At 37.9% G+C, this 23,935-nt stretch overlaps 1 protein-coding gene and 1 pseudogene across 6 annotated transcripts in view; one reads left to right on the top strand and one right to left on the bottom strand.

The window, feature by feature from the left end:
- The window catches only part of SEC24B (SEC24 homolog B, COPII coat complex component), a 105,460-nt gene that overhangs the window by 63,570 nt on the left and 17,955 nt on the right, over window positions 1-23,935 (top strand). For 4 of the 6 annotated variants that reach the window (XM_031664365.1, XM_031664363.1, XM_031664360.1 and 1 more), the window contains 8 exons: window positions 7,509-7,693; window positions 11,478-11,580; window positions 13,451-13,577; window positions 15,248-15,357; window positions 18,001-18,113; window positions 21,788-21,906; window positions 22,562-22,617; window positions 22,860-23,066. In XM_031664365.1, coding sequence (XP_031520225.1) covers window positions 7,509-7,693; window positions 11,478-11,580; window positions 13,451-13,577; window positions 15,248-15,357; window positions 18,001-18,113; window positions 21,788-21,906; window positions 22,562-22,617; window positions 22,860-23,066 — 1,020 coding nt within the window. The remainder of the gene's footprint in view (window positions 1-7,508; window positions 7,694-11,477; window positions 11,581-13,450; window positions 13,578-15,247; window positions 15,358-18,000; window positions 18,114-21,787; window positions 21,907-22,561; window positions 22,618-22,859; window positions 23,067-23,935) is intronic. The other 2 variants (XM_031664364.1, XM_031664361.1) reach the window with 1 other exon arrangement.
- On the bottom strand, window positions 20,563-20,689 carry LOC116274387 (annotated as a pseudogene).

Here is a 23,935-nt window from a genome sequence, read left to right as displayed (position 1 = left end):
CTGTGGTACTCAATCATGTGAATAGACCAGTTTGCTTATTTGTTCTATGGTTGATGGGCATTGGGGTAACTTTCCAGTGTGGGGCCATTATGAATGATGCTATTGTGAACATTTCTGTCCCTGTCTTTTAGTGAGTGTATATATCTAGGAATGGAATTGCTGGGCCACTAGATACTCATTTTTCAACTTTAGCAGTTAAAGCTAGACAGTTTGCCAAAGTGATGTTCTGATTTATACCTCAATAGCAGCATGTGAGAGTACAGTTGCTTCACATTCTTGTCAACACTTGGAATTTTGACTTCTTAAATTTTAAATAGTCACCTTCCTTTCATTTTGTGAGGAAATAGAAACTCAAATAAGTGAAATCACCTGTCCAGTACCACGCTTGGTTCTAAGAATGCAAAAGACCTTGCAGTTCAGAATTAAGCACTTTTTTTCTCTTTAACTGATAAGGATTTGTACAGTAAAAAGTCATACTCAGACTTTTTACTGTAGCTGTATGGATATATGGATCTTTCCAAGGAAGATTACAAGCAGCTATTTATTTTTGTCTGATCTGAATTTAAAACCATTTTTTGAACACTACTGTTTTAGGGTCAGTGAACAGTAATGATTTAGGTATACAGCTAGGACCTACATTTAAATTCTTATCTACTAAAAAAAGATGATAAATTTTCATCGAAGATTAAAATTATCAAACTTTTTTAAAAGAAGCCTTTTTTTTTTTTTTTGAGACGGAGTCTTGCTCTGTCGCCCAGGCTGGAGTGCATTGGCATAATCTCGGATCATGGCTCACTGCCACCTCCGCCTTCCAGGTTCAAGCAATTCTCCTGCCTCAGCCTCCCAAGTAGCTGGGACTACAGGCATGTGCCACCACGCCCCGCTAGTTTTTTGTATTTTTAGTAGAGACGGGGTTTCGCTGTGTTAGCCAAGATGGTCTGGATCTCCTGACCTTGTGATCTGCCCACTTTGGCTTCTCAAAGTGCTGGGATCACAGGCGTGAGCCACCACGCCTGGCCCATTTAATTTCGAAGTTCCAGGTAGGGTAAGAATATCTTAGCTTAGCTTTAAACAGTCTTAACAGTCATAATAAAGTTGAAATGGCTTTAAATGTTGTACTTAATGTAGTGCAATGAAAGAGCTCTGTGTAAGGGCTTTTCTTTGTATTGATAAATTTGAGATGACTTTTATTAAGTAGTGGGAAACCCTAACAGTTGGTTTTTGAAGGAAAAAAAACACCTTAAAATTTGTTTTATAGGGTTGAAAAACAGGAAAAAGGCTGATGCTTAAAAACAAAAATGAAAATTAGAAAAATATTTTCAGTGAATATATGAAAAACCAGATATAGATACTACATAGCTTTTTAAAATTACAAATTTAGTGAGATCAATTAGAGAAAATGCAGATAAACAAAAGGTAAAATATTAATAAATGTTAACCAGTATTTCTACCAGGTTGTAGACAGCAATGCTTGGAGTCTCTTTTTCCAGGTTTCTTTCACTACACCTTGCTAGGGAAGCCAGGAAAGAAGCTGATTGTCTAGATGACTTGTTTAAACAAACAAAAGAAGTTGAAAAATACAAATATCACTTTGGAAAATGTTTAAATTTATTTAACAGTATAAGAAGAAACCTTTCTTATAATATCTTTCATCATTTTGGTACTTGTATGTTTTATAATGAGTCTCCCATTTGCGGGGCATAACTCAGTTTCAAAATCAGCATCCGTTTAAGCTTGGTGTGCTTCTGTGATCCCAGTTAAGACAGGAGAATCACTTGAGCTGAGGGGTTTGAGACCAACCTGGGCAACATAGCAAGAACCTGTGACAAAAGAAAAAAATCCTTGTATGTGTATACACACACACACACACACACACACACACACACTTTATCATACATAAATGCACATACATACAGTCATGTGCTTCATAATGACATTTTAGTCAATGATGGACCCACATACATGATGGTGGTCCCATAAGATTATAATGGAGCTGAAAAATTCCTGTCACCTGTTGTCTTCGTAGCTGTGCTAATGTCGTAGCACAGTTATGCACAGTGCATAATACTTGATAACAAAAATAAATGACTACTGGTTTATGTATTTACTTATACTAAACTTCTTATCATTATTTTAGAGTGTACTGCTTCTATTTATAAAAAATAAAAGTTAACTGTAAAGCAGCCTCACACAGGTCTTCCAGGAAGTATCCAGAAGAAGGCATTGTTATCACAGGAAATGACAGCTCCTTACATGTTTTTATACCTTAAGACCTTGCAGTGGGACAAGATGTGGAGGTAGAAGACAGTGATTATTGATCCTGATCCTGTGTAGGACTAAGCAAATGTATGTGTTTGTGTATTTATTTTTCAACAAAACAGTTTAAAAAGAAAAAAGTTTAAAATAGAAAAAAGCTTATAGAATAAGGCTGTAAAAGGAAGAAAATTTTTTGTACAGCTGTACAATGTGTGTTTTACACTGTTTTGCAAAAGTCAAAAAGTTATTTAGATTGGTGCAAAAGCCATTGTGGTTCTTGCCATTGAAAGTAATGACAGGCCAGGTGCAGTGGCTCACGCTTGTAATCCCAGCACTTTGGGAGGCTGAGGCGGGTGGATGTCCTGAGGTCAGGAGTTTGAGATCAGCCTGGCCAACATGGTGAAACCCTGTCTCTACTAAAAATACAAAAATTAGCTGTGCTTGGTGGCGGGCGCCTGTAATCCCAGCTACTAGGGAGGCTGAGGCAGGAGGATTGCTTGAACCCGGGAGGCAGAGGTTGCAGTGAGCCAAAATTGCACCAGTGCACACCAGCCTGGGCAGCAAGAGCAAGATTCCGTCTTTAAAAAAAAAAAAAAGTAATGACAAAACCCACAGTTACATTTGCACCAACCTATTAAAATAAGTAGTTTATGAGGTAAAGAAGTTACAGTAAACTAATGTATTATAGGAGAAAGAAAAACTTCTTTTTCCCCACAGAGTCTCGTTCTGTCACTCAGGCTAGAGTGCAGTGGCACAATCTCAGCTCTCACTGCAACCTCCACCTCCCAGGTTCAAACGATTCTCGTGCCTCAGCCTCCCAAAGTAGCTGGAAGATTACAGGCACCTGCCAGCACGTAACTGGCTAATTTCTGTATTTTTAGTAGAGACTGGGTTTCACCATGTTGTCCAGGCTTGTCTCAAACTCTGGACCTCAAGTGATCCACCTGCCTAGGTCTCCCAAAGTGCTGGGATTACAGACGTGAGCCACCATGCCTGGCCAAAAACTGTGTTTTTATAGGTTTGATAAAGCCTAAATGTGCAGTGTTTTTAAAGTCTACAGTACACTGGTGTCCTGGGCTTTCACCTTCACTCACCACTCACTGACTCACTCAGAGCAACTTCCAGTCCTGTAAGCTCCATTCATACTAAGTACCCTATGCAAGTGTACCATCTTGTATATTTTATACTATATTATTCCTGTAGTTTCTGTGTTTAGATATACAAACATCATTGTGTGCAGTTGCCTACAGTATTCAACACAGTAACAGTGCTGTGCAGGTTTGTAGCCTAGGAGCAAGAGGCTATATCATATAGCCCAGGTGTGTAGTAGGCTATACCATCTAGGTTTGTGCGTACACTCTGTGATGTTTACACAAGGACAAAATCGCCTAATGACACATTTCTCAGAACATGTCCTCATCACTAAGCGACGTGACTACACACACACATTTGTACATTTGTCTTAACTATTTCCTTAAGTGGAATTACAGAATCAAAACATTTATTTAATGGGTATTGTTTTTTGGTTTTTGTTTTTGAGATGGAGTCTCACTCTGTGTCCCAAGCTGGAGTTCAGTGGCACGATCGCGGCTCACTACAACCTCTGCCTCCCAGGTTCAAGTGATTCTCTTGCCTCAACTTCCCGAGTAACTGGGATTATAGGCGCGTGCCACCAAGTCCAGCTTAATTTTTGTGTTTTTAATAGAGGTGGGGCTTTACCATGTTGGCCAGACTGGTCTCAAACTCCTCACCTCAGATGATCTACCTGCTTTGGCCTCCCAGAATGCTGGGATTACAGGCGCAAGCCACCACATCTGGCCAGCATTTAATTCTTTTAAGACTTTGGAATTTCTCTCTACTAAATAGAAGTTTGTTCCTACTCTGTGTCAGTACTATTCTAGGCACTGAGAATACGAGAGGAGGCTCAGTGAGCAAAACAGTTCCTGCTCTTAAGAAGGTTGGTGGGAGGTCAGGATTAATAAGACAATAAATAAGTAAACAAATAGTTTATTTCAAGTAGTTACAAGTGCTGTGAAGTAAGACAAGTTGAACTAGTTCTCCTGTCTCAGACTCCAAGTAGCTGGGACTACAGGCATGTGGCACCATGCCCAGCTAACTTTTCTTTCTTTTTTTTTTTTTTTTCCTGAGATGGAGTTTCACTCTTGTTGCCTAGCTGGAGTACAGTGGCACAACCTCGGCTCACTGCAACCTCTGCTTTCAGGTTTCAAGCAATTCTCCTGCCTCAGCCTCCCGAGTAGCTGGGATTACAGGCACCCGCCACACCATGCCCAGCTAATTTTTGAATTTTTAGTAGAGACGGGGTTTAACCATGTTGGCCAGGCTGGTCTTGAACTCCTGACCTCGTGGTCCACCCACCTCAGCCTCCCAAAGTGCTAGGATTACAGGCATGAGCCACTGCGCCCGATCTAATTTTTGTATTTTTAGTAGAGATGGGATTTCAATATGTTGACCAAACTGGCCTCGAACTCCTGAAGTCAAGTGACACGCCCACCTCGGCCTCCCGGAGTGCTGGGATTGCAGGCGTGGGCCACTGCGCCTGGCCTCATTTTATAATTTCTTTTGTTGTTTTTACCTTTGTTTGTATCCTTTAAAAGGTCTTTTCAGCCTTAAGATTAGGAAAATATTCTAGCTATTTTTTTTTTTTAGTTATTTGATGATTTTGATTTTGCATCATTAATCAGTCTAAGGTTTTATTTTGGTACATAATGTAAATAAGAAGTCTCATTCTCTCCCCTTCACCTGCAAAATGGTTTACCCTTAGTTCACTATCACTTATTAGATAATCTGTCTTCTCTCTCTGATTAAATATCCCACCTTTATTTTATGTCCTAAATTCTTAGAAAACTGGGTCTTTTGGGCGGTTTTCTGTTATATACTACTGTTAATTCATGTGATCTTTTTTCTGATTCTTTACAGCTCTACAGAAAACTCAGAGAATCCTTTTTATTATCCAGTTTTTTTCCTTAACAGCACCACCTTCAGTTACTGTCAACATTTTGCTATATTTGTTTCATATGGGTCTACACTGCCCCCACCCCACCACCACTTTTCTTGCTGAGGATTTTAAAATTAGGGAGGTAGACAGCATTTCTTACATAATCACAATACTACTATCATAGCCAACAAAATTAATAACTTCTAAATGTCATTTAAAATTCAGTCTATATTCACATTTTCCAGACTACTTCAAAAATGCCTTTGTATACTTTGTTCACATTAAAACCCAAATAATAGTTTACTAATTTTATTTGCTTATGTCTCTTAATTCTTGTTTTAATTTAAAACAAGCCCCACCCCTCTTCTTTTTAATGCCTTTGATTTGGTAAAATAACTGAGTCTGTTGTTCTGTAGAATGTCCCGCATTCCGAATTTAGCTGTTTACTTCTTTGTGGTGTCATTTAACTTATTTTTGTTTCATTTTCTGTGGATTGGGAGTTAGATCTAATGGTTGATTATATTTAGGTGTATTACTTCAATTATTTGTTTATTTAGGTCCTAATATATATTTTGGAGATATACACTTCAAAATAATATCTGTTTATTTAACTTATACCAGTGCTAGGCTTGATTAGTACCTCATATGGTGACATCCTGATCCTTTAATTGTGAAGTTCCTCATTAAGCTTTCACCCAGTGGCTTTATCATCTGTTGATATCTATGGTCTTCCATTACAAGTGACCACTACCTGAATCATTTATTTCAGTGTGGATTGTTAAAATAGTGATTTTTCTGAATGTATCATTATCCATATATTAGCTGGAATTCTATAGCACATTAACATAATGGAGTGCTCGGTGGCTGCAAAAAGAAATGCAAAAAGAAAAGCATAGAGTTATTGCCAGGACATTTTTTTAGTTGAAAAAGGGGCTATATTTAAAACAGCATGTATGTTTAGCTTATATAAATAGAAACAATGGAAGGATTAAACCATAAGCTGATAAAAATAGTTAACAATAGGCAGAGGTGACTAAGAGTGAAATAAGATATCTCTGAATACCTTACTGTATTACTACCTTATTATAATTTTTTGACATTAGAATTATGTAAATGTCATGTTTACTCAAAAACCAAAAAGGTTAAAAATGATTCTTAAATATGAAAAACAAAATAAAATTTTTAAAAAACCTGTTTATCAAGTTGGATACATTCTAATGTCAGGAAAAGTACTGTTCAAGCTGATCTTAAAACCTAGTATTTTATACATCTCAGTGGGATATAATGTAAGGACAAAAAGAACTATGAAAAATTTAATAATCTGACATGATAGTGTTATAAATGTATATTATAGGATAAAATAATGCTGTTACCGTTAGAAATCAAGATTTGTAGCAAAAGAGAACAGAGATACCAGTATAAAATCAAAGAACTTAAGTAAAAACCCCATCATCTTAAATTTGAATTGGAACTGTCAACATGGATTCATTATTTGCTTCTACTTTAACCTCTATATTTTCCATCTTTACCTATTGCAAGTATCTGGAAGTAATAACAGCACACTAGTAATAAGCACCTTTGTAATCCAGGTTGTGGTTTTTAGATATCATCTCTACTGAAAAGGAGCCAAGATTCCTTTTTAGACAAACAATTCTAGGTTTGAAGTAAAAGAGTATAAAATATTGTGTAAGAAAGCAGGGAAACTAACAAAGGCTAGTTAGGTTCATATAAAAGGATACTGGGGCCATCTTGAAAGGGCTGTCACTGGCTAAAGATTGGGTAGTTTGAACATAAGAATAATGACTATAATTCATTACATCAGTTTGAGTTAACAAAAAGCCATGAATTCATGATAATAGTAAAAATATAGGAAACAAAAAAATAAGGCAAAACCTGTTGAACACCATTGTACATTTCTGTGGTATCAACTCATTGTGAAACTTGATAATTGGGAGTGGGGAAGGGGAACCTTGAGACTATTGGGGCATTTATTCGGTTTTTCAAGTATAAACTGTATTCAGGGAAACCAAATTGCTAATGTTGAAAAGCATTGTTGCTGAAATTTCATTACGAGGGTTAACCTTGCTAATAAGATTCAAATTTATTCAGTATTTTTGCTTTGAGTTTTTTTCAAGTGTGCTTTAAGATTGACTGCATACTAAGTCATTCTATTACCAGGCCAGATTTAAATTTTCTTACCTTTTTGCTTTTTCTGTATGTTGAGATATGTAGTATATATAGTATAAGAATATTTATTTATGTTTTATTGTTCTTTTGTTTTGAATTGCTCTTTCAGCAGTATCCTGGTGTAAACCAGCTGTCCTCCAGTCTAGGAGGATTGAGTCTTCAGAGTTCTCCACAACCAGAAAGCCTGAGACCTGTAAACCTCACTCAGGAGAGGAATATTTTACCTATGACTCCTGTTTGGGCTCCTGTACCTAACTTGAATGCAGACCTCAAAAAATTAAACTGTAGCCCAGAGTAGGTATTTATTTATTTTATAATCTTTCTTAAGTGATGAAAACATTGTGTGACTTTCAAAAATAGTAAAAGTAGTATGTTATTTCTTCGGTTGGAAGTTTTGTTAATGTTGACTTTTCTATTTTAGTTTGTATAGATGTAAAATTTGATTTAGATAATCTGTTTTTGTTCCCATCTCTGTCTCAGTCCAGTCCCTTCCCCCATCACCTAATGTTAGGGAAATTATTTCTATTTGAATGAAGGGTTTCAGGAACCCAAATCTAACTATATTTATTATTTCGTAAGTCTTCTTCCTCACTTTTCAATAATAATAATCAATCTTTTAAATAAGGACAAATATTTAAAATTTCAGGCTTTGCTTGAAAAGAACATAGACCTCACTTACGTAATCTCAAGAACAGGTTTAGATAAATGGTTTATCTCAGAATTTTCTTTTCCCACTCAGTAGACTCCCAGGCTTACTAATCCAGTCTGAATCTAGATCGGATTTCCTTTAATAGAGAAGTTTAGCTGGTAGACTGCACTGGCAGCCACCAATCCCTGGTGTACCTTTGTGTGAATGAGCTCTGTTACTCACTTCACAGTGCCTCATGTCTTTGTTCTTGTATGCTTTTAGTTCTTCTGTATCCTATGAATAGGATATCCCCCTGGTCTTAGTTTTTTTTTGTTTTTTTTTTTTTAGAAGACATCCTCCCGCTCCTGGAATTTCTCCTTTTCATAAAGTAAACACTGATTCACAGAACAACATTGTCTTTCTTGTTGTTGTTGTTGTTTGTTTGATGGGGTCTCATTCTGTTGCCCAGGCTGGAGTGCAGTGGCCCAATCTTGGCTGACTGCAACCTCTGCCTCCCAGGTTCAAGTGATTCTCATGCCTCAGCCACCGAGTAGCTGAGATTACAGGTGTGCACCATGATGCCTAATTTTTGTATTTTTAGTAGAGATGGGGTTTCGCCATGTTGGGCAGGCTGTTCTCGAACTCCTGGTTTCAGGTGACCTGCCCGCCTTGGCCTTTGGACACGCCTATAATCCAAAGTGCTAGGATTATAGGCGTAATCCACCGCACTTGGCCAACATTGTCTTCTTTCTTGCGTTAGGAGAATTAGTATTGTTTAGAGCCAATATTTCCCTTTTCTTTTTTTGTTTTTCTTTTTTATTTTTGAGATGGAGTTTCGCTCTTGTTGCCCAGGCTGGAGTGCAATAACACCGTCTCGGCTCACTGCAACCTCTGCCTCCCAGGTTCAAGCGATTCTCCTGCTTTAGCCTCCTGAGTACCTGGGATTAAAGGCATATGCCACCACAGCCAGCTAATTTTGTATTTTTAGTAGAGACATGTTGGTCAGGCTGGTCTTGAACTCCCGAGCTCAGGAGATCCGCCTGCCTCGGCCTCCCAAAGTGCTGGAATTACAGGCTGAGCCGCTGTGCCCAGCCTATTTCTCTTTTCTTAAAGCAGTAGTTTTCCAGCTTTTTAAAAAAAAGCTGCAAACCACTCTTTCAACCAAAATATTATATAGAATTCCAATATAGAAAATAGGAAGTGGAGCTGCTTTGAGAATTTCCCCTCTTCTTCTACTGTACTCTACCATCCACATACCATCAGTGCCTCAGGTACTGCCAAGATCATTTCCATAAAAGCATAGGGCATCATGGATTATAGGTTGAAAACAGCTGCCCATCCTTCTGAATATAAGTTGCTATCAGGTTGATAAGTTTGTAAATTATGACCTTGTAGTATAAAAGGTTAGGCACCCCCTCCGTAGGTAAATGTAGTGTATGGGCCATGCATAGTAACTCACATCTATAATCCCAGCACTTTGGGAAGCTAAGGCAGGTGGATCACTTGAGCCCAGGAGTTTGTGACCAGCCTGGACAACATAGTGAAACCCCTTCTTTACCAAAAAACAAAAAAATTAGCTGAGCATAGTGCGGTGCACCTGTGGTCCCAGCTACTCTGGAGGCTGAAGTAGGAGGATCCCTTGAGCCCAAGAGGTGGAAGTTGTGGCGATCCGAGATCACACCACTGTACTCCAGTCTGGGTGACAGAGCGAGACCCTGTCTCCAAAAAAAAAAAAAAATTGTTTAAAAAAAAGAAAGTATGTTGCATACGTATAAGAGAACCCATAGGTAAGGGGAAGGCATACATTTTTCTACCCAGTTATGTGTGTATTGCGAAAATGTCTCTTTTATCAATATAAATAATTAGGAGTACAGGCTTTAGAGTTGAGCAGACCTAAGTGGCTATAAAACTGTACAGTTTACTTAACCTCTCAAAGTCTCAGTTTTGTCAACTGTAAAACAGGAATAATAATAGTATCAACATACTAAGATAAATCATTAATTCAATAAATATTTATCGAATGCCTTGTAAGTTAAATGCAAAGCACTGTTTTCTATGTGCTGGGGATAAAGTTGTAAACAAAACACAGTTCCTGATCTCTATGGAATCACAGAACTTATATTCTATGAACAGTCAAACTAGTAAATATATAATGTAATGTTCAGGGTATTACAGTGAAGAAAAATAAATCAGAATAAGGAGTACGGGTGGAGGGTGACTCTTGTAAATAAAAGAGTCTGGACAGGTTTACTTTTAACATTTGAGTGGAGAGCTGGGTGAAGTGAGAGAGTAAGCCATATGACTCCTCTGGGAATAAAAGGGTTCCAAGCTGCATGAATAGCAAATGTGGAGGTCCTGAAGCAGGAACAAGCTTTTTGTGTTCAAGGAACAACACTAAGGCTGGAATAAATAGATATCTCTATATCTGTACGTGATATTAATGACTCTTCTTAAAATTTCTTGCCTGGCTTTCAGTACTTCTGCTTTTTACTTCTTTGGCCTCTCCTTTATTCATTCTTTGTTTATGGACCTTAAAACTTCATGAGTTATTTGGCCAGGCGCAGTGGCTCACACCTGTAATCCTAGCACTTTGGAAGGCCGATCACAAGGTCAGGAGATTGAGACCATCCTGGCTAACATGGTGAAACCCTGTCTCTGCTAAAAATACAAATAATTAACCGGGCGTGGTGGCGGGCGCCTGTAGTCCCAGCTACTTGGGAGGCTGAAGCAGGAGAATGGCGTGAACCCGGGAGGCAGAGCTTGCAGTGAGCCGAGATCACACCACTGCACTCCAGCCTGGGCAACAGAGCAAGACTCCATCTAAAAAAAAAAAAAAAAAAAAACTTCCTAAGTTATAAGCGCTTTCTCAATGAGAGAAACTGGGCTAGGGTGATACAAAGACAAAATTATCTCTGATCTCAAGTGGCGAAGACAGACAAGAAAAACAACCAATTAAAGTAAATCAGACTAATTGATATCATAGAAGCATACACATAGAGCACAGAGAAAGAAGTCATTCCTTCTAACTTGGGGAGTTAGGGGTGAGGGTGGTTACGAGCGATAACCTTCATGAGTCTTGTAGTAAGAGTGGGAGTTTGACAGGTGCAAAGGGGGCAGTAAAGCAGGAACAGAATAATTAAAGAAATAGGCCTTTTCACTCATGTTTTCTATGTGCTCCTATTCATCTCCTCCAGGCTAATCATAATGGAGCAATTGGTCTTCCCTGAATGTGTACTACTTTTCCACCATGAAAGTGTTGACTCTTTAATTTAGATCTTTTGGCATATATTACATACTTGCCTAATTAATCAGGACTTTCTTGCTTACAGTTATAACAACATGCCCAAATGATTTTCACTTGTGTCCTTAAATGCTCTTAATTATCTTATCTACTTCAGTGTATTTTTCTCTGATAGCTAATATCTTTCATGTTGTTTATGTTTTTTGCAGTTCATTTCGGTGTACTTTGACAAATATTCCACAGACACAGGCTTTACTGAATAAAGCTAAGCTTCCTTTAGGATTGTTGTTACATCCCTTCAGAGACCTAACGGTAAAGTAACATTTTATATTATTTATGGGTACTGATATGTATGCTTATGTACAAGGTACTTAAATTTTATATTTCCTTAGAATTTTCTTTATCTTCTTTTATTTGAAGTTAGAAATAATCATTTCCATAACATTCAACTTGGCAAATGTTTTTTGAACACCTACTTTGTGACAAGCTCTAAGCTAAGCACTGTTAGTACAGAGATGATCAAGTCATTGAAGTTGCCTCCAAAAAGTTCTTATCTAACAGGGGACAAAGATGTAAAAATAATTACAGTGCAGGATAATTAATACATGTAATTAATCAAATTCTATGAGATACTTAGGTAGTGAGTACAGTATGAGAAGTGATTCCCTGTGGATACAATAGCAAAAGTTTTCTATAAGTGATGAAGTCTGACCTGGATTTTGAAAGATTAGTAGTTTTGGAAGGTGGAATGGCCATGGAAGGTAGATACACTTTAGGAGTTCTTCGTTAAACACAAAGGAAACACCAACAATGATGTCCACTTAGACAGGAAAACTGTCTGTTCCTTAACAAATTAAACAGATTTTTTAATTAAAACAAAAAACTTTGTAACAGTAGGGATTTTTAAACCTTTAAAGTTTTAAAACTTTTAAATTTTGAAAACTTCAAAAATAATTTTATTCAGGGCTGTTTTATTTGTACTTCATAAGTTGCATTTCTCTCTCAAACTTTTTTTACTACTGTTGTTTACTACCCTTCTTACTGGTTCTGAGTTTTCTTTTGCTCTCATTCATCCAAAAAATATTGATTGACTACCTTCACGTTGGAAGCTGGAGATACAAAGGTTAAAAAGCTTTCCTGTGAAGTTTATTTTCCTACTAGGAAGTATAGGAAAGATCAAAATGAATAGAAAATAAAAAAATTGTAGTATATAGTAAGTACATGAATTTATTCAGTAAATATTTTTAATCACCTATAATACTCTTAAAACCTTATCTGTAAACCAAGACAGTTAATTTCATATATATACACACACACACACACACACACATATATATGTGAGAGTTTTTCTGTAAATATGAGGATCATACAAATACCTTCTGGAAGCATATATACTAAATTGTTTACAGTGACATCCTCTGTGATGTAGAATTCTGTAATTTTTTATTTTCTCATTCTCAGTTAACTGTATTTCCTGATTGTTTTTTTTACAACAGATAATGTGGTTACTTGCATAACAATAATCATATGTGAAAAAATTAAATACAAAGATCAAAATGTTCATGTGCAGATAGAACAAAAAACAGAATGAAATATACTAAAATGATAGCAGGTTAATTCAGGGACATAGAATAATATGTGATCTCTTAATCTTTTTTCATATTTTCTAAATTTTCTACTTGAATATAAAATTCCTTTCCCAAACTAAGCATAGAGATGTAATTTTTTAAAAAGGCACATTGTGTTTGACTGCTTCTGGCCTCAGCTTCTGTCAGAAATTGCTGTGGCAGTCTAATGAGCAGTGCCTAATAGTCTAGTACCGGGTGCAGTCAACAAAGACAAAGGTATTTGTATATGGTGTATTTCTCTCTCACTGTTATTTCTAAAGGTCAGCTGATAAGATCTCATTTACATTATTTTCTTGGCCAGTGTTTGGTATGACTTTATTTTAGTGTTATGATTTGTGACAAGAGGGAGAAAACTTGATGGCTACATGTGTTGCTCAGCATGTCCCTGGATTTTGTTAATATGCTTCCATATAAAACCACAAAAATACCACTGCAATCTCTGCTTTCCAGGTTCAAGTTAAGGTTTATGTTCTATATAAGGAACAGAGCAGTATACATTCTCTTTTTCCTTGGGGTGCCTTTTTCTGCTACAACTTCTTTATTTTATTTCCTAGCAATTACCAGTGATAACATCAAATACCATTGTGAGGTGCCGATCCTGTCGAACATACATTAACCCCTTTGTATCCTTCATTGATCAACGTAGATGGAAATGCAATTTGTGCTATAGAGTTAATGATGGTGAGTTTTAGATTCTTAAATGTGTTTTAATCCTATTTTCAACATTTTTTTGACATTTTATCATTTCCTGGTTTCTCTCTTCATTGCTTTAAAAAGAATTTTCATGCAATCTTTAGTAGAGGGAATATAGGCTAAGGCAAGGACTAGGGATTCTTCATTTTGGCTGACCAAGGGATAATTGACAATGAGGAGAGTAACAATGAGGACAAAGTAAAAAAAATAGGAACAGTGACACTCATGCAGGTGAGCTTATGCAGACTAGTTATGCTTGCCCCTGACAGTAAGATTGTCTTACATTTGTCTGTTTGGTTCATTCAACTCAGGTAGAACTTTGCCAGTGTATCTAGATGCATGCATGTATATGTGTCTGTCTCTTGTTCCCTTTATTTATTTCTTTGGTTCCCTTACTAGAGTTGCTTTCAAATTTTTGTTTCTCTGTCTGATTTTTTTCCATGTCATTTGATATAATAACTAGGATACAAGTCTAAGAAGGAAGGTTACTTGCATCCTGGTTTTCTCACCTGATTTCAGAACATAAGTTTTTTTATCCTTCTGATCTATTGTTTTTTTTTTAGGTTTTTTTGTTTGTTTGTTTGTTTGTTTTTTGGAGATGGGGTCTTGCTCTGTCACCTAGGCTGAAGTGCAGTCGTGTGATATGGCTCACTGCAATCCCTGCTTTCCAGGTTCAAGCTATAAGTTCTAATCATGCCTCAGACTCCCAAGTAGCTGAGACTACAGGCTTGCACCACCACTCCTGGCTGGTTTTTGTATTTTTAGTAGAAATGGGTTCCCGCTATGTTGGCCAGGCTAGTCCTGAACTCCTGGGCTCATGTGATCCATCCGCCTCAGGCTTCAGTCTCCAGAGAGCTGGGATTACAGACATGAGCCACTGCGCCCAACCCTGATCTTTTTTTTTTTTTTTGAGATGGAGTCTCGCTCTGTCACCCAGGTTGGAGTGCAGTGGCTTAATCTTGGCTCACTGCAAGCTCCGCCTCCCGGGTTCAAGCAATTCTTCTGCCTCAGCCTCCCGACTAGCTGGGACTACAGGTGTCCACCACCACGTCTGGATAATTTTTGTATCTTTTAGTAGAGATGGGGTTTCACCATATTGGCCAGGCTGGTCTCGAATTCCTGACCTCATGATCTGCCCCCCCACCTCGGCCTCCCAAAATGCTGGGATTACAGGTGTGAGCCACCGCGCCTGGCCCCCTGATTTTTTTTTTTTTTTCCTGAGACAGAATCTCACTCTGTCACCTAGGCTGGAGTGCAGTGGTGCAGTCTCAGCTCACTGCAACCTCTGCTTCCCAGGTTCAAGCGATTCTCCTGCCTCAGCCTCCTGAGTAGCTGGGATTACAGGCGCACACCACTATACCTGACTAATTTTTGTTTTTTTAGTAGAGACGGGGTTTCACCACGTTGGTCAGGCTGGTGTTGAACTCCTGAGCTCGTGGTCCGCCTGCCATGGCCTACCAAAGTGCTGGGATTACAGGCTTGAGCCACCGCCCTGATCTATTTTTTAAGGAGGGCTTAAGGGATTGATTTTTACCATTAAATGTTCACAGAACTGTTGCTAAACCTCATGTAAATATTGATAATAGATATTTAGGTGTGTATATATGTGTTTAGTTACAAATTGTGTCTCTAAATTTGTACTGGGACCTCTTATCTAGTTCCTGAAGAATTTATGTATAACCCCCTTACACGATCTTATGGAGAGCCTCATAAACGACCGGAAGTTCAGAATTCAACTGTGGAGTTCATTGCTTCTTCGGATTACATGGTAACTATTCAGTGTTAAGATTTGTTGTGGAACACATATTGATCATTTGTAATTTTCTGTTAAGTGAATTCTTATTGAGATTTTTGAAATTGTTTATACTCATAATTTTTAAAAACAAATTAATGCTGAAAGTTTATATTTAACAAAGAGAAAATCTTTCTAAAGGTTATTTGATCTCCTAGAAGGCTTTCTATGAATAAGAAATGTTAGTTCTGTCTGTCTGATGATGGGCACTAGCATCTATGATTTGTTGCCATTTTTATTTCCTTGCATGGAATGGATATAGGTACCCTTTTACCATTTAACATTTAAGACTCTCAAAACAGAGAAATGCATGTTTTTGCCCAAAACGTAAGTTTTTTCGCCAAGTACAGATATCAAGATAAGTGGATATGGACTTCTCTCTAATTTTTTCTTCTGTTCCAATTAGGAAATTCTATCTGTTCTTTAATTATATGAACTCTAAGATCTCATTCTTCTTTTCACTTCAGAAACGAATTATTGACCCTAAGTTTTGCTCATCTTATCATATCTTCTCTTTTTAACATATTTATAAAAACTGTGTTGGCTGGGCATGGTGGCTTATGCCTGTAATCCCAACACTTTGGGAGGCTGAGCTGGTTGGTCACCTGAGGTCAGGAAGTTAAGATCAGCCTGGCCAACATGGTGAAACCCTGTCTCTACTTAAAATACAAAAATTAGCTGGGCGTAGTGGCGCACGACTGTAATCCCAGTTACTAGGGAGGCTGAGGCAAGATAATCGCTTGACCGTGGGAGGGGAAGGTTGCAGTGAGCCAAGATCGCGCCATGGCACACAGCCTGGGCAACAGGGCAAGATTCTGTCTCAAAAACAAACAAACCCAAAAAACTGTATCTTCTGTAGCTGCATCTCTAATCCTTGTCTGCAAAACTTAAACTGCTGCTAGTGAAAAGGAGTAACTGATGTGCATTAAATTTTTGACACCTGGTTCATCTTTATTTTTGTAATTTTTGTATTCTTTTGTGTCTGATTTGGCATATGCCCACCTAACTTCCATTTTCATGTTTGTTTCTGTATTAACTATAATAAACTTTCTTGATCACTTTTACTCTCAAGCTCTACCTTCTTTATGATTATTTTCCCACTCCATTCTGGGTTCTTAGGAATCTTAATCTAATTGAAGTGGTAAAGCAAAAAATAATCTTTCAAGTTTTGCCATATGATTCATATGGCCCTTGGTTAGCATATTTTTATTATTTATTTATTTATTTTTGAGATGGAGTCACGCTCTGTCACCCAGGCTGGAGTGCAGTGGCATGATCCCGGCTCACTGCAAGCTCCACCTCCCGGGTTCACGCCATTCTCCTGCCTCAGCCTCCCGAGTAGCTGGGACTACAGGCACCCGCCACCCTACCCGGCTAATTTTTTTGTATTTTTTAGTAGAGACGGGGTTTCACCTTGTTAGCCAGGATGGTCTCGATCTCCTGACCTCATGATCTGCCCGCCTTAGCCTCCCAAAGTGCTGGGATTACAGGCGTGAGCCACCGCGCCCGGCCCGGTTGGCATATTTTTCAGAAAATATTTCATATATTCTTTTATTTTAACTTATTTATTTATTTAATTTTTACTTGAGGCAGAGTTTCACTCTGTCACCCAAGCTAGAGACAGGGTTTTACCATGTTGCTCAGGCTGGTCTCAAACTCCTGGGCCCAAGCAGTCTACCTACTTTGGCTTCCCAAAAGTGCTGGGATTACAGGCATGAGCCACTGCACCTGGCCTATTTCAACTTTATATAACAGCAGTTTTCAGGCGTACTCCAAAGAAAACAGTATAGTGAACCATCCTTTGCCCATCACCAAGCTTCAACAATTATCAACCATAAGGACTTTTCAAAGAATGTATTTACAGGCCAGGCATGGTGGCTCACACCTGTAATCCCAGCACTTTGGGAGGCTGAGGCGGGTGGATCAGCTGATATCAGGAGTTCGCAACCAGCCTGGCCAATACAGTGAAACTTCCCGGTCTCTACCAAATACAAAAATTAGCTGTGCGTGGTGGCATGTGCCTGTAGTCCCAGCTACTCAGGAGGCTGAGGCAGGAGAATCGCTTAAACCTGGGAGGCAGAGATTGCAGTGAGCCAAGATCATGCCGCTGCATTCCAGCCTGGATGACATAGTGAGACTCTGTCTCCAAGAAAAAAAAAAGTATTTACAATACCATCACAAGGACTTCCTTTACACATAGCACTTAAACATTAGGATTCACTCACCTCCAGGTAACCCAATAGCTGGTACTAATGGCAAGTTGTTGGGTTTAAAGTTTGTATTTAGGAAAGGGGAAGGGATGTACATCTAGAGAGCTTAGCCAACACTCCTTATCAGAAAAACATTTAACCCATCTATTTAACTGTGGCTGTGTGTCAACTGCCTTGTCATGCTTAGTCCACAACCAACTGAATAGAAAAAAAAATTAAAAGCATATCATTTTCATGAGCACATATTACAAAACAGCAATCCTATTTGTGTATTTTTTGTATTCATATATTCAGTAAATAACCAGTAGTAATAGTGATATATAAAAAGAATATATAAAAAGAATAAATTATATATAAAGAAGAAAAAGAATAAATACCCAATAAATTACTTTATTTTTATTCCTTTCAGCTGCGTCCTCCTCAACCTGCAGTTTACTTGTTTGTTTTAGATGTGTCTCATAATGCAGTGGAAGCTGGATATTTGACAATTTTGTGCCAGTCACTCTTAGAAAATCTAGACAAGTAAGAATACTTTTAATTCATACTATACATGTGTGTATGTTATATATATAAATGGATATAAATATGAAGTGTTCACAGTTTGTGGGATTGGGTTTGGTTATATTTATCAACTAAAAAGAGTACTACTTATGTACCATAGAATAAGGATCTAGATACTCGAGTTATGATTTATGACTTGGTATCTGAATTATAGAATCATAAAAATCTAGTATTTAGTCAGGAATTTAGATCTTATCTAACTGTCTGACTTAGCCAGTCTGAACACGGGGCCAGAAATCTTGAGTTAGCCTATGTATCGGGAATCTGGATGAGACTATCAAAAAGACAAAAGATAACATGTTGGTGAGGATGTGGAGAAAAGGGCAGCTACACTTCGGGGAATATAAATTAGTACAGCCATTATGGAAAACAGTATAAAGGTCCCTCAGAAAATTTAAAACAATTGTTGTATGATCCAGCAACCCCACTACTTGGAACATATCCAAAGAAAAATCAGTGTGTGGAAGATATATCTACACTCCTATGTTTATTGTAGCATTATTCACAAGAGCCAGGATACATAATCAGACTAAGTATCCATCAACAGATGGATGGATAAAGAAGCCAGTATATATGCAAATGGAATATTATCCACCCTTTAAAAAGAAAATTTTTCTCATTTATGATACCATGGATAAACCTGGAGGTCATCACGTTAAGCGAGATAAGAACAGACATTGCATGTTCTCAGTCATTTGTGGGAACTAAAAAGGTAAATCTCATAGAAGTAGAGAGTACAGTGGTTGTTACCAGGGATAGGGTGGGAGGTTTCGAGAGATGCTAGCCAAAGTGTAAAAGATAGGAGGAGTAAGTTCAAGAGATCTGTTGTACAACATGGTGCCTGTAGTTAATAGCAGTATATTGTATTCTTGGAAAAATGCTGAGAGATTAGAATTGTTGTATTCTCACTACAAAAATAATAACTTTGTGAGGCAATGCATATATTCATTAGCTAGATTTAGCCATTCCACAGTGTGTGTAGATATATATCTATATATTTCAAAACAACATGTTTTACATGACATATACTTACAATTTTATCTGTCAGTTTAAATAACATTTAAAAAGATAAAAGGATTTTTTTAAAAAGAATCTGGATGAGAGAAATCTGGCTGTAATTTATGCCTGAGCAAGGAATTTTTTTCATGAACTTGTTTTAATTGCACTGATGACAGAATGAGCTGGTTTAAAGGGAAGGAGGAAACTGATTTTGTGCTTAATATGTTAGGAAACCAGAAACTGAGCATTTTCTTTATTTATTTTTATTTATTTATTTTTTTTTTTGAGACAGAGTCTCGCTCTGTTGCCCAGGCTGGAATGCAGTGGCGCAATCTCAGCTCACTGCAGCCTCGGCTTTGTGAATTCAAGCAATTCTCCTGCCTCAGCCTCCCAAGTAGCTGGGATTACAGGCACCCACCAACACACCAGGCTAAGAAACTGAGCATTTTGGCACATTAGTAATGAGCTGGATTGTGGAAATGGAAATAGCGAGTATAGGATATGTGGCTTATACCTGGATCTAATTCCCTCCTCTGTGTCTACCAAGATTAGTCATGAAGGAGCCCCTCATCTAGCTTTAAAAATGAACTGTCCAAATCTCTGGAAAATACAGTTGTTTGCACATTTCTGTTTCACTCCAACACCCACAAGAGATGTGACTTCAGGTTGTTAGAGTGGTTCACCACTGCAGTGGTTCTCAACATGTGTAGAGGTGTGGGGCTTGTTATATATGAGTACTCTGTCCCAAGTACTTTGGTGGTTCCAAAAGGTTCTCCTCTACCATATGAGCTTGAAGAGTCTTTGCCCTGTTGAATGCTACTTCTAGTCACCATAGTCTTCATATCACTGATCTTGGCCTGAAAGGAAACTGATGACATTAAGATGTTCAAGATTTTAAAAATTCAGAGATATTGAGAGATTTGCTTTTAGTGTTTGTTGCTTCATGTTTTAACCCTTGAAGTATTTGCCCCTACTTTAGTCACAAGTGCTTCAAAAATAGCTTTAACAGTGAGTGGCAATGGAAGACTACTCTACAGAGATGATCGGTTGGCTTGTTGTTGGTTTGTTGTTGATGTTTCTGTTTTTTTTTTTTTTTTTTTGAGACAGAGGCCTGCTCTGTTCCCCAAGCTGGAGTGCAGTGGTGTGATCTCTGCTCGCCGCAGCTTTGACCTCCCAGGCTCAAGTGATCCTCCCACTTCAGCCTCCTGAGTTGCTGGGACTACAAGCGCACACCATCATGCTCGGCTAATTTTTGTATATTTGGTAGAGACAGTGTTTTGCCATGTTGCCCAGGCTGATCTCGAACTCCTGAGCTCAAGCGATCCACCCACCTCAGCCTCCCAAAGTGCTGGGATTATAGCCACTGCACCTGGCCTGTTTTTGTTTTTAAATACCAAGTTTTAATCCCCCAAGAGGGCACACCATTCTTGGAGGTACTAAAATACCAGGTTGATGCATAGAGTGAATGGAGCAAGCTCCTATTGCATCACTATGCTCCAGAAATCCATTTAATCTATTAGCCTTGCATGGAAAAGTATGAAATAGGAGCCACACTGAGAGAGATGATTGACAACTTGTAAGTTAAATAGACTGTGCAAAACCAAAAGTGTAAAACTGGGAATGGAAAATGTTTTTAAAATGTTTCTATTTGATTACAGCAGAAAATAGAAGCATTGGGAAAGTAAAAGAAAAAGAAAGTGATAGAATAGCAACAAATGTATAATATGTTTTTGGAAAGGGCTCTGGAAACTTCTTTGAGAAAGAAGAGTTTGATGCTGGAGCAGTTTCAGTTCAACTTCGTTTATTTTTAGCTTGGAGTAGGTCAGTAGTCTTCTCTAACCAGTAATAAATGACCCCACCTCTCAGTGATCTTAGAAGTCTCACAGGAGTGAAGATTAGTGTGTGGAAACATCATAAATATTGACCATATTGGTAAGCTGAACATCCACATAACTTGTGGCATTCTGTTCTCTGAAATGCTCTTGACCCACCTTGCAGACTATATCTGAATACCCTGATTAGTCATCCATAGCAGTGATAATGCGTCTTGCTTTGATGCATATTCTATTTTGGCATCCTATAATATCCAAAGATATTTTAAAGGCATTGTTAAAACAATAAATTACATAACTCAAGTTAACATAGTTGGTAGTACTTAGTAATATGCTTCTGTAAGATGAGACATCTTTCTTATTAATAAAGCTTGACAGGCAGTGAAATGGTAATTCTTTTATACTGTGGCATCGACTTTTGAAAACAGTTCTAACAACATTTTAAAAGATTAATGATAGATAAAATGTTTCAGTGTTCATAAATGTGGTTTTTGTGTAAAATTTTACACATTAAAATCTGATTTGCAGTATATTCAGTCTTTTCTTGGAAAGTACTCATTTCTCATTCTGCCCTTAAAATGCTTAAGCAAGATATACTATTGTTCTAATATTGGAACTGGAAGTAAGTTTTCACCTGGGTCGTCTTCTCTGATATATATTTGTTTAGATAGGGATAATTTTTCTGTCCCCTGTAGAAAAGCATATGTGTAATTATCCTTGGACTTAAATTACTATTTCATTATTTTCTGAAATGAAATATGTTACTGAGCACTCTGAATTTAAAATTGTCATTTTTATCTTTAGGCTTCCTGGAGATTCACGAACAAGAATAGGATTCATGACCTTTGATAGCACTATTCATTTCTACAATTTACAAGAAGGATTATCACAGCCTCAAATGTTGATTGTGTCTGATATAGATGGTAAGCAGTCAGTAAAATAAAAACCTTTCTGACTACGGACTTTGAAATGGGGGCTACTTTATTTTAATATACATCTTGCTATATGCTGTGAGGATAATGTCATGCACTTTAGTATTTGTTCAAAATAATTGTTTTTCTGGAAATACTTGATTCTAAGTTATTTATGCCTGTGTATGTATTATACACATGTATGTATAATATATGCAGAGTGTGTATATTTAATAAAGCAATATTATGTGGGTGCGCTGGCTCACGCCTGTAATCCCAGCACTTTGGGAGGCCGAGGTGGGTGGATCACCTGAGATCGGGCGTTCAAGACCAGCCTGACCAACATGGAGAAACCCTGTCTCTGTTAAAAATGCAAAATTAGCCAGGCGTTGTGGCGCTTGCCCGTAATCTCAGGTACTCAGGAGGCTGAGACAGGAGAATTGCTTGAACCGGGAGGTGGAGGTTGCAGTGAGCTGAGATCACACCATTGCACCATTGCACTCCAGCCTGGGCAACAAGAGTGAAACTTCATCTCAAAAAAATAAAATAAGTAAAATAAAGCAAAATTATAGTACACATTGCATGTGTGACCTGATAAAAACTTTAGGATTTTCTAATGTATTCTTTTGATCCGATTTGTTGATTAAAATATATGTTTTCCCTATAGATGTTTTTCTACCTACACCGGATAGTTTACTTGTGAATCTATATGAAAGTAAAGAGGTAAGGTTGATTTATTTTCTTAAAGCATAAAAATATATTGTGACTGGTAACTAAAATGTTTAACATTTATTTACTTGATATATTAATATTACAAATAATAGACAATGTAAATGGCATATTTATTGACTCCTCAGTTCCAGTCCCCAGAAATACAGTGATGCATGATACACTATGGAATGTTTTAAAAGAAGATTATTCCTTTGCCTTCTCAGTAATTCAATTTTTGATCTTTGTTTTCTCAGCTTATAAAAGACTTACTGAATGCATTACCAAATATGTTCACCAATACAAGAGAAACACACAGTGCCCTTGGTCCTGCACTTCAGGCTGCCTTTAAATTAATGTCTCCAACAGGTGGCCGTGTGTCTGTATTTCAGACACAATTACCTTCCTTGGGTGCAGGACTTCTGCAATCCAGAGAAGATCCTAATCAGAGATCAAGTACAAAGGTATTTTATATTTAGCTTTTTGTCATGTTCAAGATTGTGTAATTATTTGTTTATTCTACTTTTCTAATTCATTAATAAAAAAAAACTGGCAAGAGAGTTGGGGTTTTTTGTTTGTTTTTTGTTTTGTTTTTTGAAACGTGGTCTCACACTGTTGCCCAGGCTGGAGTGCAGTGGCACGATCTTGTCTCACTGCAACCTCTGCTTCCTGAGTTCAAGCGATTCTCCTGCTTCAGCCTCCTGAGTAGCTGGGATTACAGGTGTGCGCCACCATGCCTGGCTAATTTTTTTATTTTTAGTAGAGACGGGGGTTTCACCGTGTTCGTCAGGCTGGTCTCGAACTCCTGACCTTGTGAGCCGCCTGCCTCAACCTACCAAAGTGCTGGAATTACAGGCATGAGCCACTGCGCCTGGCCGCCAGAGAGTTTTTGTTTGTTTTTGTTTGTTTGTGTGTGTTTGTTTGTTTTTTTGAAACAGAGTCTTGCTCTGTCGCCCATGCTGGAGTGCAGTGGCGCAATCTCGGCTCACTGCAAGCTCTGCCTCCCGGGTTCACGCCATTCTCCTGCCTCAGCCTCTGGAATAGCTGGGACTACAGGCGCCTGCCACCACGCCCCGCTAATTTTTTTGTATTTTTATTAGAGATGGGGTTTCACAGTGTTAGCCAGTATGGTTTCAATCTCCTGACCTCGTGATCCACCCACCTCAGCCTTCCAAAGTGCTGTGGTATTACAGGCGTGAACCACCGCGCCTGGCGAGAGTTTTTAAACTCAAATTATCTTTTTGGTTTTGTGTCACAGTATGTTCTTTTTATTTGTAAGTCATAGAAATTTATAAATCATTTAGTATAACCCTTTCATTTTATAGATGAGGAA

The sequence above is a fragment of the Papio anubis genome, chromosome 3, assembly GCF_008728515.1.
Source record: "Papio anubis isolate 15944 chromosome 3, Panubis1.0, whole genome shotgun sequence".
NCBI lineage: Eukaryota > Metazoa > Chordata > Mammalia > Primates > Cercopithecidae > Papio > Papio anubis.
Note: the sequence above shows the minus strand (reverse complement) of the source record. Positions and strands in the feature narration are given on the sequence as shown.